The 16,264-nt window shown below is 54.3% G+C and overlaps 1 protein-coding gene across 1 annotated transcript; it reads left to right on the forward strand.

Annotated features, from left to right (window-relative positions):
- The first annotated feature begins 5,619 nt into the window (after window positions 1-5,619).
- Window positions 5,620-12,838, forward strand: LOC142037466 (protein DGCR6). Its single transcript, XM_075041942.1, has 5 exons — window positions 5,620-5,774; window positions 5,854-6,014; window positions 6,478-6,578; window positions 9,882-10,022; window positions 11,900-12,838. Exons 1-5 carry the CDS (start codon window positions 5,641-5,643, stop codon window positions 11,975-11,977), a joined length of 615 nt encoding a protein of 204 aa, XP_074898043.1. The 5' UTR covers window positions 5,620-5,640; the 3' UTR covers window positions 11,978-12,838.
- Window positions 12,839-16,264: the final 3,426 nt, after the last annotated feature.

Below are 16,264 nucleotides of genomic sequence, written 5' to 3' on the forward strand. Positions count from 1 at the left end.
ATTAGGCAGAAGATAGGCAGAGGCATCCGCACTGCCGCTACCTGATTTATCCCTGCGCCTGTGCTGGCCTGGCCGCACGCCGTAACACGCCCGGCCTTGTTTAGTCTGTGTGGGAGCACAAATCACGGCGCAATGTCATCGCTCTGCCAGGGTCTGGATTTCATTAGGAGCCACATGATCGGCCTCGGCTGCCGCTGGGGGCTGGCCGCACTCCCCCCGCAGAGCTGCACAGGATGCAGGGGCGACGGGTCGGGGCGCAGGGCTGAATAGGAGCCTTGTCTGCAGGTGAGGAGCAGCAGCCACCTCGGTGGGACAGGGTTTTGGTCCCCCCCGGGAAGTTTGAGGACCCTGAAAATATCCTTAGGGAATGGGAGTGTGGCCTGAAGCCGTCCCTTGCTAGCACGGTGACTGCGGGGGCACAGCGAGATGGACACCCTGGAGCAGCCCTTAGCCCAGAAGACAGGACCCACAAGTCTGGGTCACTGCTCCTCCCCAAAAGTCAGGCTGCTGAAATAGAGAGACACAGCTGGCAAATGGGCAGTGCCAGGCCAAGGGATAGAAGGAGCTGGCTGCAGTCTGCTGCATCCCTTGCAGCCCACTGCAACCTTTGCATCCCTTGCAGCCCACTGCAACCCTTGCATCCTCTGCATCCCTTGCATCCTGCTGCATCCCTTATGTCCCACTGCACCCTTTGCATCTCTTGCAGTCCGCTGCAGCCCTTGCATCCCTTGCAGCCTGCTGTATCCCTTGCGTCCCTTACATCCTTTGCACCCTTTCACCCCTTGCAGCCCGTGGCCCTTTGCACATAACTCACAGCCAAGCACACGCACTTCTCCTCCCTCACCCTGTCTCCCTCCCAGGTATGAAGGACCGTGCAGTCACCCGAGAACACCCACGCCAGCCCTCTGGCATCCCCTCCATCAGCGTGCAGGGGAAGCAGCTCCCGTCCCTTGCCCAGAGCGAGCCCAGGCTCACCAGGCAGGGCCGCACAGGCAGGACCGGGCTGTCCATGGGGTAGTATAGACCTGTCACCCCCCCATCAGACAGACCTTCTGACAAGCCCTCTGCTCTGCAGGGAGTGGAGACACGAGGAGCTCCTGAGCCACAACTGACACAAATTCGCCGTGGCTGAGCATCTGCATCTCCTCCCGGGGCAGGATGTGCAGTCAGGACACGTGTGTGCAGCATCTCCCCTGAGTCCCCATGGATGCTCAGCCCAGAAAACCAAAGCCCAGCCATGTTTTCTGACACATTTCTGACAATGCGTGCTCCTCTCGGCAGGTCAAACCCAGCTTTTCCAGCTCGGTAGCCCTTGCTCCGCCAGCTACGTCGGCAGCCAGTCGGGAAGGGAGCACAGAGGTTTCACCCGGCACCACTGAGAGCCAGCGACCACCTCAATCCAGATCTTATTTTAGCTGCAGCTCAGGGGTGAAATTCCCGTTCAGATATTCAGCTCCAGAGGCCAGAGCGGGGGAAACACTTTTACTCCGCAGTGTTTAAATTGGAATAAATCTGGTGAGCCTGAGGCCATGAGGCTCCCGTGGTCCTGGCCACACACTCCCCTCGCCCGGGGGACAAGAGTGCATGAGGTTGAGGTCAGACACAAGGTTAAAGTGACCCAAAAAAGGAGGGGAGGAGGCTGGGGATGGGCGGCAAAGCCACCATAGTGGGTGACCACACACCCAGTGCAGGATGGAGTTGGGGGGGCTGGTGCTGGAGCCCCTTCCCCAGGGGTGCAGGGGACTCATGCAGCTCTTGGCTGGAGGAGACTCGGGGAAACCATGCAAACCAAGTCGGGTGAGGAGAGCAGGATCCAGCCCTGAGGAGAGGAGCTACCCTGAGACCTGGCCCTGCGGGGCAGTTTGCAGCTCTGGGAGCGCCCTGGCTCCATCCCCGGCTCAGGTACCAGCCAGGGACCAACCGAATGCACCGCGGCTTGGGCTGAGCTGCTGCCAAATCACCCAATTCATAGCCGTGCCACAGAGAGCAGAGCCACTGGTAGGATGCTCGCTAGCTCCCAGCCTGAGCCCCAGCTGCCTTGTCCCCATCCCCACGGTAAAAGCAATAAAGCCGCCTTTGGTGCAAAGGCCTTTTTTTGGTGACAGCTGGCTGCCCGGTGAAACCACGCTCGCCAAAGGCTGAGTGGCCACGGGGGGAGCTCCCAGCTCCGGAGCGGTGACTCAGAGCCATGGTGACGTGGCGACTCTCCCACAGGGACACCGAGCTCGGGCAGCCGTCTCCTGTGGACGGGTTTGTGCTCTGGTTTCTCTGGAGGATTATTCCTAATTGCAATGTGCTTCAGTTGCAAAAATGAGCTGTCCTGCTCCATGCATGTGGGTGACCCACTCCCGCTGCCATCTCTGCTCGACTCAGGATCAGCAAGACCACAAAAATGCTGTTTTCCAGCATTTCTGAGCATGCAAATGTGCCCTTTGGGGGAAGGTAACATCCAGGCATCCCTTCTCTAAACAGGCAGTGGACACCTTTGCGAATCTCTCCAGCCTGGGACATATTTTCCCTGCAGGTGAGTGCAAGAAGCCTGAACCCCACAGGGGACCCTTTGCTTGGGGGCAAAGTGAGCAGCTCCAGTGGGTAACAGAGTCGTTTGGCCCTCTGGATCTCCTTGCGCATCCCATGCTGGGGCATGGGCTCCATACCACAATATGTGCTTGTTCCCCTGCTTCTCGCCACCCACCTGTGCAGCAGCAGCGTGAGGAAAGTCCTGCAGTTGATTCGGGGGCTCAAGAAGAAGCAGTGGGCCAGGATCAGTCCCAGCTCCCTCTGTGCTGAGGCAAGGAGCACCCCACTCTCCCGGTGCAGAGCCCCCATGGCTGTGAGCACCCAAATGTGGCCTCATCCTGCCCAGTGGGGTGCATCGTTCCGTGCACATGGGCCAGCAGCAGCTGGAGCAGGATGATGTGGTGGGACCATGTATCTCCCCCACGGTCCCAGACCCAGCCTGGGGCTGCAGATTGTCCCCAGCAGGCAACCCAGCTGCAGTTCAGCTCACCGAGCTTCTTCCCTCAACTCAAAGCCCCTTGTCCCTCTGTCCCCATGGCACTCGTGCAGGTCCCAGCGGACTGCCCTGTCCCCCAGCTCCAGCTCCATCCACTGCAGTGAGTTTGCCCTGCACCACCGCCAGCATCCTGGCCCAGTAACAAAGGCAGCATGAGCCCTACGCAAACCAGGGCCAGCTACCTCGTGGCATCCATGCCAGCTCAGATATCTGGACCAGGTCCCCCAAAAGCCCAGCCTTTGCAGGCCCCAGCCCGCCAGCCTGCAGAAGGCAGCGCCCGGAGCCTGCCGGGCTAATGAGAAGCGCATGGGACCCACATCTGGTAGCGATTGAGCGGGGAGCAGCGCTGGGAAGGGAGGAAGCGCAGATTTCCTGCAGCACAAAGGAAGGGAGAGGAATGTCCGTGGCGGAGCGGAGGCCCCGGCATCCCCCCTCCCTCCGCCGGCTCAGCCGCGATGACTTCAGTAGGGATGCAAAGGCACCAGATCGTGCCATGCTCCTTTGCCGGCACTGCTGGAGCTCGTCCCTGGGAATGTGCTCTCCTCTTCCCTCGGCTGAGCCCTTTGTCTGCCCAGCTGCCCCCCCTTTCTTCTCGCAGGGGTGCACGGGCACCCCACAGCCGCTGTGCACGGCTCATGGCCATGCTGGCCCTCCAGACCTCACGCATGGGCACTCCCCTCCTGTCTGGTGCTGCTCGGGGTCAAGGTCAAGACCTTGCTGCTCAGGGTCTGGGGTCAAGAAAAAACCTCCCCACACTACCGGGCTTCAGTTGCCCCTCGAAACAGCCTTGGGAAGAGAGCAGAAGCCCCAGCAAGGCGGTGAAGGTGGCAAGATCAAAGCAGGGTCTGCCGTGACGATGGGGATGTGATGCTTGGAGGGGACAAGGGAGGTTGCATTTAGGTCCTCACCAGTGCAGGCAGCCATGTCAGGGGCAGGCAGCTTGCAGCTTGCCTGGTCCTGTGCTGCTACCAGGTGAAGTCTTGGCCACCATACCCGAGCATCCAGGGCTGCTGAAGGGATTTTGGGTTGTACTGCCTGGGGAATACCCTGGGAAAACGAAACCCTGTGACAGCAAAACCCTGGCTTCGGGTGACACCTGGAGAAGGATATTTAGTAAAAGTTGCTGTCAAATCTTCATGGCAGAGGATGGGGATGCTTTTATCCTGGTCTTTCATATCGCCCCAGCCAGAGCTGAGCAGCACGTCTAATAGCTTTTAATTAAAAGACCCTTTTTTCCCTTCCCCAGCAGCTCAGCAGGCTACAGCCACCCAGGCTCTGCGCCACGGCTCTGCCGCCAGCAGCTCCAGCGCAGCAAAAACCTCTTGGCAGTTCCCAAGGATGGGGTTGGGGTGATTTGCCTGTTCAAAATATGGGGCGGCCATTTCACAGGGACATTGCTGCCAAGCTGGGGGAAGAGCAAGCAGGGGATGGGCAGGACAGACAGACACGGCAGGGTTAATTCTACAAGGCAGCGGTCTAAGCAGCCCATAGGCAGAGGGGTCTGCAATCAGCCCACCCAAAGCCTCTCCAGCACTTGGGATTTGGGGATCCTTGGATGGAAATCAAAGGCAAACAACCAGGGGGAAAAAAAAGGGGGAAATTTATATTCAGGGATATTTTAGGGATGCCCTGTTTGCCTGGGGATGCTCCGTGTTCTTCTTCAACATGGCTGTTTCTACTCCCCTCAAGCTGGCAGCGCAGCTTTTGTAGGCTTTGAAGTCATATTAAAACCGATACCTTTAAGACATTTTTAATACACTTCAGTGGTTCTTTCATTTTGCTAATTCAAGCCAGGAACCTTTTCATGCGTGCCACTGAAATGAATTTGCAACTCGGCCTGCGCTAAACATTGATCTCATTACCTGCACCCGAGCGCTCACGAAAAGAACCCATTGCCATCCCAGCGGCATGTTTGAAGTCGAAACGCACTTAATAAACTCCGTGTGTTTTAAGGGATTAGAAGGGATCCTTGCCGCCGAGTGGTCTTGCCCTTCTCAGGGCTCCCCAGTGAACCCACAAATGTTGCCCGGCTTTGGTCTGGCACAGTGTCTACAGGGAATGGTCCCCAGCTCACCGGCTGGAATGACACCATGAAGCCAAGGACCGGGAGAGCGAAATTCCTCCAATGCCGGTGGTGCTGGGGGCTCACGGCATTTTCGGCGTGGCGGCGGCCAAGTCACCGCGTACGGTAGCTCAAAAACTGCCAAACTCCACCTGAAAGGCTTTTGATCAAGTCATCGAAAACACTTTTTAACCCCTTTCAAGCCCGAGCAGGGGGGCACCCCGCCGGTGCTCTCCCTGCGCGTCCCATGGGACGGGCTGGAGAGAAACCCCCAGGAAAACTCGGAGCGCGGCCCCAGCCGCTGAGGCGCCGCTGCGCACACGCACGCGGCTCCCGGGGAAGGCGGAGGTGCCGGTCGTGGCCGCTGCTGCCGCCGGCCCCTCCGGGACCGGCCCGCACCGAGGATGCTCGGGGACGCGCACCGAGCCGCGCCACCGGGGCGGGGCGGGGCGGGGCGGGGCCGGGGAGGCGGGGTTTGGGGCGGGGCGATGGAGCGGGGCGGGCAGATAAGGCGGGGCGGGGCGGGGCGGGGGAACGCGCATGCGCAGAGCGCGACGGAGCTATGGAGCGGTTCGGCGGCGGGACCGGGGCCGGGACCGGGGGGTACGAGGCGGCGGCGGAGCAGCTGTCCCGGCAGCAGGAGCGGCACTACCGGCTGCTGTCGGAGCTGCAGGCGCTGGTGAAGGCGCTGCCCAGGTGAGCGGGGACGGGGGTGAGGCGGCGGTTGGCGGCGGCGGGGCCGGTACCGGGGCTGACCCGGTTCCGGTTCCGGCAGCCCTTGCCAGCAGCGCCTCTCCTACACGACGCTGAGCGACCTGGCGCTGGCGTTGCTGGACGGCACCGTCTTCGAGATCGTGCAGGGCCTGCTGGAGATCCAGCACCTCACCGAGAAGAACCTCTACAGCCAGCGCCTGCAGCTGCACAGCGAGCACCGCGGTCCGGGGGGGCACCGGGGGGTACCGGGGGGGGGTGCAGGAGGGGAGGGCACTGCAGGGAGGCGGGGGCACCGGGTGAGGGCCAGCCCGGGGCACTTGGGCGGGGGGGGACACTGAGAGAGGTGTGGGGCGTTGGGGGAAGGCGGGGGGGGGCACTGGGGGGGAGTAGGGGGGGGACACGGGGGGGGCAGCTTAGGAGCAGTTGGGGGGGCAGGTGGCAAGGACACTGTGGAGGGGAGGCAAGGCTGGGGCATGGGGGGGCGACATTGGGGGGGCAGGTTGTGGGGGGGACACTTGTAGTGGGGAGGGAGGGGATGTGGGGGGGGGAAGCTGGGGGGGACAAGCGTAGTGGCGGAGAGGAGATGTGGCAGCGGTGGGGACACTGAGGGGGGACACGCATAGCGGGGAGAGAGGAGACGTGGCGGCAGCGTGCCCTGACCCAGCACCCATCCCCGTGGCCTCAGGGCTGAAGCAGGAGCTCTTCCACCGGCACAAGGAGGCCCAGCAGTGCTGCAGACCCCACAACCTGCCGCTCCTCCGGGCCGCCCAGCAGCGGGAGATGGAGGTAAGGGGGGGGCGGACTGGCGTGGAGGTTGTGTCCCTTTCCCCGGGGGGCTCACAGCCCCTTTGCTGCAGGACAGCTCCAGCATCGCAGCATCTCCAGAGGGTTGAACTAGTCACCCGCACCCCCTGCAGCCCTGTGAGCCGCCAGCCATCCAGTCTGGTGTTGCTGGCACAGCCCTACGTTCCTCACCCTGACTTGGGGGTCCCCTCCTCTTGCTCTGCCCTTTGTCCCCCCAAGAGCAGGGGCCCAGGCTCTTGCCATCTCGGATAGCTGCGGTCCAGGTGTGATCTGGGAATCATGGAAGTTCAGGATCCCACTCCAAAAGAGTGATGCCCTCCACAGTGCTTTAACAATTCTTTGTTATATGATGGGCTGAAGCCTGTATATGGATAGAGAGCAAGTTGATAGAAAACACGGAGAAGATATGTGAAATCTGCCATTACGTCATAGCAAGTAGAAAGCACAGAGTACTCGGGGGGGGGGGGGGCGGAGAAAAAGAAGAAAAATCACATTTTACTTAGTAGCAGTGATAAGGAGGAACTACCTTGAGATACATAAGCATAGAAATAGTTTCTGCGAGCATCCAAAGGCATTTGGAGAAAGGCACTTCAGCACGAGTGGTACAGTAAGCCCCAAAGGACTTATCTGTACATTGGTGATAAGATAGAGGCAGTTTTATAAGGTAAAGGAGATTGCAAGAAGCTAGTTATCTTAATCGATGGAGTTTAAATGTAGGGGGGAAGTTACTTTACTCCATGTAAGGAAAACAGATAACTGTTTATATACAGGCATTTTCCTGACCTTTGCCTGTGACAAACACCGTATCAGCACTAGCTGTTGGATCTTTTGTCTTAGTGTTTCCGTGTCCCTCGTTTCCTATTGAGGCGACTAAAGCCAGGCTGGACCTCTATTAGCTGTCCCTGTTACTTCTAAGTAACTTATCCTTGCAGCAAGTAATAATCTATATTGCCTGTTTTAAAGCATTTCCAACATTGTCTTCACTCATTAAGTAGACCGTGTATGTGCCATTTCTCCTTGTCTTACATGATGTGCAGCTTCTTCCTGCTTCTTTCCACCTTCCCTCTGCCTTTCTCTTCTGTTTTCCTCTGCCAGGTGTTACTAGAGTTACTTCTTCCCTTTTTTTATCCTCTGGTATTTCTGCTGTAGAGCATTTCAGGAATAGATAGATCACCTCAGTAGCAATTGGTATGTGTCTAATTGGAGCTGCCCTCTGTGGTTAAAGGTTTCAAAGACCAGCTCCCATGAGATAGCTTGGGATTGGGCTCCCAGGAGAGGTAATACAAGATGCAGTTTTTAGATGTGGCTTCTCAGTGGAACCCACAGCATTTAGAACAGCTTTGCCCATCATACAGGGTCACCAGCCACCAGAGCTGAAGCTAAAGCTTGTGTTTAAGTCTTAGTTTTCTCCAAGATTTTGGCACTTTTCTGTAGCCCAGAATCAGTTGCCAGCCCTAAACAGTACGTAGGCACTTGATCTGGTTTGTTTTCAAACCCAAGGAAAGTCACTTCTCCAGCACAGTAAGTGGAGGAGACGATGGTATGGTGCATCTTCCATCCCCCAAGCTGGCTGGGAGGAAGGAAAGTCTTTGGGAAGCAAGGGATTCGAATCCATCATACCTTCCACAAAGAGCATGAACATCTAGACTGAAGGAAGTGTAAGGATAGAGCTTCCTTAGGTTCATGAGCATCCCATAGAGAAGGAGGCAATGAGCCCCTCTACTTTCCTTTTTCCTGAGGCTGAAGTTGTCTGTCTTCACACTTATTCTGTTAAGGTCCTGCCCCAAGTGTTTTCTTGGAGCACCTGATGTATAGTAATCTTTTGGTGAATCACAGTCCTGCATCCTCCTTAACCTCAGCTCTTTTCCAGACCATTCAGGGCCGAGACCTCTGTCATTCAAATTCTGGATTTTGCCCAGGACTTGTAGCAGTGCACAGGCTTTCGGCTTCCCTCTCAGATGGATCTGCCGAGGTCTTTTAAACCACCAGCCACTGGTGTAGGAAATCCTGGGCTTTGTGACTTCTCCCTTTCTGTGCAGTGAGGGTAACTTACCCCCATGAATAGTTCCAGCTAAACGTGTGCCTCTGTTTAGTATGCTACAAAGGGGCAGCACTGCACAAGTAAAATGTTGAAACTTGTGCCATTTATTTCTTGCAAGAGAATGAGCTTTCTTTTGTATTTAGATGAGATTTGATGCTTCCTGACTTTCCCTGTGGCTTGCGAAAGAAATCTGTTGCTCAGTGCAACCCAGTAAGGTTGTATTGCCTCACTTCCGCACACACGTGGCCTTTTATTTGAGCTGGGCTGTCCTTGTCCCCTGCAATCCTTCTGCTCTCTTCTCCCCTCTCTGGCAGACTTTCTGGTGGGTTGAGGTTTGCTCCAGAACTGACTAGCAGTGCCCCTTTCTGCAGCTAGCAGAGCATGTGAGTGCTCCTAGAGCATGCCCACCACTCCTGATTTCCAACATGCCTTTGATGTGGCACGTGGTTGCTGTGCTCCATTTCTTCTTCAGAGGCAATGCCGAGGTTTCTCTGCTGAGGTTTAGGCAGATGTCAGCAAGGCGGGAGGGGCTGTGTTCTCCTGGTTGGGGCTATTTTGTGAAGTCCCTGTTTGATAATGTTCTCAGTCTGCCAAAAACAGAGCCCCAGCACACTGTAGTCCCAAGCGAGACTTCAGCTGGCTTTCCAGTTGCAAACTTAGGTTTTTGAGGAGTTCAGCTCCTTTAGTGAATAAGTGGGATCTGGGTGTGATTTACAGCTCCAGCTCTGTGTGTTAGTGTCCAGGGAACATGGAGGCTCAGGGAGGTGTCTGAGCTGGGACCTTGATAAGCTTTGGTGGCCTATGTTACTCCTCCAAGTCTTTCTTCATCCTCACCAGTCCTGTGAGAGGTATGAGATTCTTGGACTGCTGACTTCTTCTGAGCCCGTGCTGCTGGAGTGGTCAGCCATCACCTGCTGCTCAAACATTGGCTCATCAGGAAAAGTCATTCACATACCAATCTGTCACTCATGGTTTCTGCTGGCCTCTTAACACACAGAAAGCAGGCTGGTCCAAGTGACTTGCCTGCCTTTTCTTGAGTGGTAGCTTTGCTGTAAGACATGGCAAGTGGAGGAGGTAAGGTCTGGGGCTGTGCTTGCTGCCCTCTGCTGTCCTTGGGACTCAGCAGAGCAGGAGTGCTTCAGAATCTAGTTGCTCTTCAGTTTTAGTAAAAGACTTACAGATGAGAAAAGATAGGAGGAAGGCAGATATTCCACTTTTTTTCTGTTGACTTTTATCTTTCTCAGGCTGTCGAGCAACGAATTCGAGAGGAACAGCGAATGATGGATGAGAAGATAGTCTTGGAACTGGACCAAAAAGTGATAGACCAACAGAGCACTCTGGAGAAGGCCGGGGTGTCTGGCTTCTACATCACCACCAACCCACAGGTTGGTGTTTAGGCAGGGAGTGTAAGATCTGACAGTACTCTTGTGTTAATGTCTTTATTTTTTTAAAAAAAAAGTCTTGCTCATAATGAATTCTGAATCGCTGGGTCAGAAAGAATGATCCGTCCTTTGCCTCATCAGCTGATGGGCAATGTGCTGTGGGCGGACCTAGTACTAGGTTCATAACAAAGGAGCAGAAACCCATTAGACTGGGCAACATCCCCAGCTTTCTGCAATATTTTTCCCAGGGTGGAGGGAAGAAACACTGTGCCAACAGCCTGCAGTCCTGTGACTCTTGAATGGGTCTGAATAATACTGCAATAAGTGGCTGCGTAGGTTTATCACTTTTGTACCTAGCTTAGCTGTACAAATTGCCTTCAAGAAGTCTTTTTATTAGGGATCTTGCTAATTCTTGCATGTGACTTGCTGGAGATGATGATCTCAGACTGTGATTAGAAAATTGTTCTTGGTTTCCCCAGTGCATCTGCTCTTAAAACTTGTGAGCAATCGCCTGGGTTTTTCTCTGTTGTCTTAACGCCACCGCAGGAATGAAAAAATAAAACTTCCAAAGTCTCATTGTAATGCCACAGAAGTTTGCAGGGAATGCAGAAACAGGCTGTTCTTAACTCTTGTTTTTTCAGCTGATTAAATTTCACTTTGATAAAGAGCTACTAGTGAGAAAAGACGGCTTAAACTAAGTTAGTTAAACAGGCATTTTCTAAAACCCACACAATTCCTGGTTGTGTAGCCTTGAACAAGCCTCTTATTTTTCCTGTGCTGCTACTCCTCATCTGTATAATGAAAGCAGCTCTTTCTCTCCCCTCCTGCCCCTGCCTTTTATGTTATTTTTGTAAGTAATAACTCTTAACAGGTTTGCTGGGTTTTGTTTGTGCTTGCCTTTACGATAGCTGGCAAACCAGACCCAGACCTTGGCTTGTACCTGTGAATGCCACCATCGTGTAAGAAATCACTGCTGGAATCTGTTCTCCATGCATTTCCCATCAGCTGATATGTTTCCTCCCAGTCTGTTGTATAAAATGTCTGCTTATGCAGTTGATATATTTGTACAAAAATAGATTTTTATTTCCATAATGTAATGTCTGCAAGCCTGAGTCACAGAACAAGGTTCACTGAATTAGCTGCTCCACCATGTAGTCTCTGTGCTAAATGGCTTGTGAGCTAAATGCGAGTAAAGAACAAGCAGATGGTAAGGAAGCCGTAAGCTGATGTTGGTGACTACAGGAGACGGTGGTCTCCACTTGATTACAGTCATGGAAAAGGGAGTTTTTGAAGGGGAATGGAATACCTAGAGGGAATTCAATGCAGCAGCACAGCAGTGTGTTGCACATGGCTTAGACTCCACCTAGCACCCAAAGCGATCCCTCCTGCTTCCTGCCCATCTGTGCTGGAAAAGGATCAGGGCATTGAAGATGCTGTTGGAGGACGAGGGGAGGGAGCTGTGCCGACCTGGAGAACCTCCTCCGGTGTGTGTGGCTGTGCAGGTGCCAGGGGACACTGCTGCCCTGCTCCTGGAGGCCCCTCCAGAAGGGGAAACCTGCAGAACTGGCTGACCCTCGCTGCATTTATCACTAAACCACAGTCAAGAAGAAAGAACCTTTCTGAATCCTTAATGAATCATAAAGCCCTGGGATTCCTAAGACAGCTGCAGTTTGCAGCAGATGTCTTAAGATATTACTGCCCTGTATTTTATAGGAATGCTTAAACAAGATGAAGCCTTTGTTTTGTATCTGCATGCTTTTTCTTTTGTTCCCTGAAGATTAGTAGCTCTTGAGTGGGTGGTACAAACCAGTCCTTTCTGCTTCCTGCAGCAGGGAATGGGATCATCTTATCCTTGCAAAAACATCTCTCTTCCTTTGCAGGAGCTGACTTTACAGATGAATTTGCTGGAACTCATTCGGAAGTTACAACAGAAGGAGTCTGAGAAGGCTTTTTCCTGAATAAGCAAATCTGCCATTTACTTTCCAGAGTTTTCTTCTGACTTCCCTCTAAAGAATAGGCTGTTAATGCATTTGCTTTATATTGTGTCAGGAAGAGGTTACTGGCTGTAGAAGAAATAGCTGAGGCCCTTAGATAACCTTAGAGCTGAGGCAAGCAGACCCCCAGAGCAGGGGGGTGGTTGGGGAGCATCAAACTGCCTCTGCAGTCCTCAGAGCAAGATGCCTGCTGCACATCTCGCTAAGATGAGAGACAGTGGAGGGTGTTAATCTGCCACATCCAGCCTGCAGCATCGGTGAGGCCATTTACTAAGTGAAGGGAGACTGGGCCAGGCACTGAGGCAGCAAACGCAGCCCATCTGAATATGGGTTACCCCTGTGTTTAGGTGAATCAAGCTGAATGGGTGAGCAATGTGATCTCCAAATTGCAATCTCCTCTTCTGATCTGAGGAGGAGGAGCAAGTGTCTCTGGTAGGGAATGGGAGAGGTGAGTAGCTGCCATATCGGACAAGGAAGCAAAGTGGACTCATCTGATGCTGCCTGGCCATGGCAGATGGTTGGCAGCTGGGGAAAAAAAGTCCAAGGTTTATCTGCAGAAAGATCCTTCTGTGTGTGCTGAGGCAGAAACAGCCTCTTAAACAGGCAGACCCTTCCCAGAGGGACTTCTAGGCAGGTATCAGCATTGGCTTTATTAAAGGAGGATTTGAGGCCTCTGCCCAGCATTGCTGGACAGTGACATCTGCAGTGTTCCCACCCGACTTGGATAGCAAAGAAGGCTTGAGAGCTTTTGCTTTGTTACTTTAAACCAGTTTCCAAAGGGAGAGAAATAAAATATTCTGTCCTGCCTTCCAGGGCTGCAGCTTTCTAAATGTCAGTGATTGTGATTACTTTGTCCTGTCCCTGCTTGATGAGTGTGGGGTGTGCTAGATTAAAGCTGGGGGGGGGGGGGGGGGATGTTGAGTGTTTCTGAGACCTTTCAGGGCTGAGCTGATGACCCCGAGAGCCTGAGTCACATCACTGGGGCTTGGTGCACAGAAGGAGTTGGGGCACTTGCTGAAAACTTGGTAAAAGATTGCTTCAGGTGTGTAAGAAGTGCATTGGTGCCAGGCAGTGTGCAGCAGTAGCTGCCTGTAGGAAACAGGATGGTGCAAGGGAGAGTCTGTAAGCAGTCCTGTTCTTCATGGACAAAGTTTGAGTTGGAGAAGCTCTTGGGGGTGGCTCAAAGACCTGGGCCATCATGTGTTGAAGGGTTTTAATTACACCTGGGTCACTGTTTAAGGGTTTTCAGGTGTTCCCAGAGCAAGGCTTGTATTTGGGAGACAACTTCACACTACTGTTTGCTCTTGCCTGCATCCTCTGCTATTGCTGCAGCAATCCCTTTTCACAACAGGAGGCAGTGTGAGAAGATTCAGTATGCTGTTAATTACTGAGGCTGGGAAATGGGTCAGTACCCCTTGTTCAAGGTACTTTGAGCCCTTGTGTTCATGTGAAAGCAGATCACTGGAGCTAGAGAGCCCACTGTGGAGTTGGAGAACCAGCTAAAGTAAGGAAACCTGCAGAGGTGTTGGAAGAGCTTGTGGGTGGCCTTTTGGTAGGGAGGAGAGGTGGTGGTGGAGAAGGAGTTGCCCACTACTGTAGACAAACACACTGAAGATCAGCAGCTGCAGGGACCAACGAGGCTTTTGCAAATTCAGGGCTGAGACCCCCTCCCATTTCCATCATGGCTGGGTGCTTCCTACCCATGCTACTGTGGTTCAGCAGCTGGAGAGAAGAGGTACTGCTCTTATGGGGTCTCCACCTCCTGGATGAGAATCCCCAGCTGGAAAGTGGGGTGGTGTGGGACCTGTACCATTGCAGGATCCCCATGAACCACCTTGAACTATGTTGCCACTTGACCCCCAGCTGCAAGCCCTGCACTCAACTGCTAAAATGGTGAGAAGCAGGGTGGGCAACATTTCCCCTCTGGAGACACCTTCATTCCACCTGTGGGGACACACAGACAGAGTAGTCTCTGGTGCTGACCAGGGGAAGAAGGAGTCCGTGTTCCTCTGTGTGTGGCCAGAGCTATTAGCAAGGAAATCGCTTCCCGAGGTGAAGATGAGGAAGGCGGGGATGAATGATGGGTCCTAATGCAGGAAAGGAGACTGACTGCCTGGATGCTGGGGGGTAGCACTGCCTCCCAGAAGGACCCCCCGCTTCTTCAACACAAGCACTCTCGCATTGCTGGAGCAATGGAAGAGCCAACCGTGTGGCTGGAGAAGCTCAGGGGCAGCTAACGTAGCACCTCGGGATTGCTGCTGGTGGGTTCAGCCCCGCTCTGCCGCCCTGTGCTGTGACGAGTGGAGCCCACCTTGGTCCAGAGCTCCCCACGAGCCAGGAGAACTGGTCACTGCTGTCTCCGCTGCCATCTCTCCTGGGGGCAGCTGGTGCTGGGGATCGCAGCCGGCTTCTCCGGCACTGCCATGACAACGGCAGTTCTTGGGCTTCCCGCTCCTACCATCTGGTTGCGGATGGCTCTGCCAGGCAGCTGATCCAAGCTGAAATTTTCCATGCCTGTGGTCAGGTCGTGTTTCAGAAAGGCTTTCTGCACAAGGTGGAGAGTGGCAGGGTGGTCAGATGTGATTAATTGGTGGAAAAGGTTATCTTAAGGGAATAAAGTGCCTGGGATAGCTCATGATCAGGGAGTATTTGGTCAGCACGATTTCAGCAGAGGAAAACTTGGTCAGCCTGCCCCCCCTCCCGAAGCATTGCTGGGTGGTACGATGCTGAGGATACACAGGTATTTTTCCAAGCAAGTGCCTTTGTGTCACTAGAGGGTGATGCCTTCCTACAGCACTGGCTGTGCCTGTGCTACTGCAGCTGTGTTACTGCTGGTGAGGGCTGGGCTGGGGTCAGACCTGGTGAGAGGGATCCAAAGGAGCTGGAAGTGCTTGTGAAGGCATACTGGATTTTGGCTGTCTCAGCTCCTTGGTTCAACCACCTGTGCAGCCCCTGAGCTCTTGACTGGTGCCCCAGAAACACGTGGTTGGGGACCCCTTTGGTGGCAGCTCAGGGTGGCTTCGGCCACCCATGGAGCTGGACCTTAAGTTCCTGCCCAAGTCTTCTTGTTTGCCAGAAGCAACGTGGAGAGGGGATGGACGAGAGTATCGTGTTCCCCGTTCCGGTGCAAGGTGACCGACGGAGAGCTATGGCTCTGTGCCAGCCCCATGTTCACCCGCGAGCTGGAATGATGAATGACGGGTGGCAGAAAGGGACAATTCCTGTTTCCTGCTTCCTTTTTCTGATGGGCTGGTGGGGATGGAGAGGTCCTCTCCACATAAGGAGGTCGATTCAGCGTGGATAAGGGTGAATTTATGCAGGTGGGAGCCCTTAGTGTTGCACCGTGGGCTCCGTGTTGACCATTACCACTCAGGAGTGACATTTGGGGTGATGACTGATGGGTCCATGAAAACATCAGCTTTAGTGCTCAGTAGCCATCAGAAAATCAAATGAGACATTAGGAAACTTGAGACATTAGAAAATGAAGAACATTTTGCTCCTGTGAAGTCACTGGTGCACCAGCACCCAAACACAGGTCCCTTCATCCCAAGAAGGGTGCAGTACAGCTGGAATAGGGTCTGCAAAAGCCCTGGGGCACTGGAGGTCTGGACAACCTTCCAGCCAAGCTGGATTCCTCTGTCTGGAAACGAGGTGCCTGAGAGGGGACAGGGTAGAGATAAAACTACAGGTGACATGCAGAGGGACTTCACTCTCTTCAAATACAAGAGCTGGGGTGTTACACGAAGCCTGTAAAAGGCAGGTTTAGGTGGAACAGGTGACTGCTTGGGAAGCTCCTTGCCACAGGGGGCTGGAGAAGCAGAAGGTTTATGTTGGTTCAAGAGAGGGTGAGGCACTTCTGGAAAAGAAAAGCCTTTCAACTTAGAGAGGTGATTCCCCTTCACCAAGCTGCAGATACTTGGAGCCAGGTGGAAGCACTACAAGCTTTTGCTCGGGTTTTGCGCTCTCGCCCAGGCACCGGCTCTCTTCACTCCTGGGCGGCAGGACCATGAGCCGGATGGGCCTGTTCAAGAGCTCACCTTCCGCTGCTGCCCCTCCAGCAGTTTCGTCCTACACCTCTGCTTCTTCACCACGAACACCTGAGCACGGAGGGGGCCCCTGTCCTCCAGCAGTTTCGTCCTACACCTCTGCTTCCTCACCACAAACACCTGAGCACGGAGGGGGCCCCTGTCCTCCAGCGGCAGCTCCAGAGCATGGCGGGTAGAGGCCGATTCCTCCTTGGAATAGCCAAGG

The sequence above is a fragment of the Buteo buteo genome, chromosome 11 (assembly GCF_964188355.1).
Source record: "Buteo buteo chromosome 11, bButBut1.hap1.1, whole genome shotgun sequence".
NCBI classification, from domain to species: domain Eukaryota; kingdom Metazoa; phylum Chordata; class Aves; order Accipitriformes; family Accipitridae; genus Buteo; species Buteo buteo.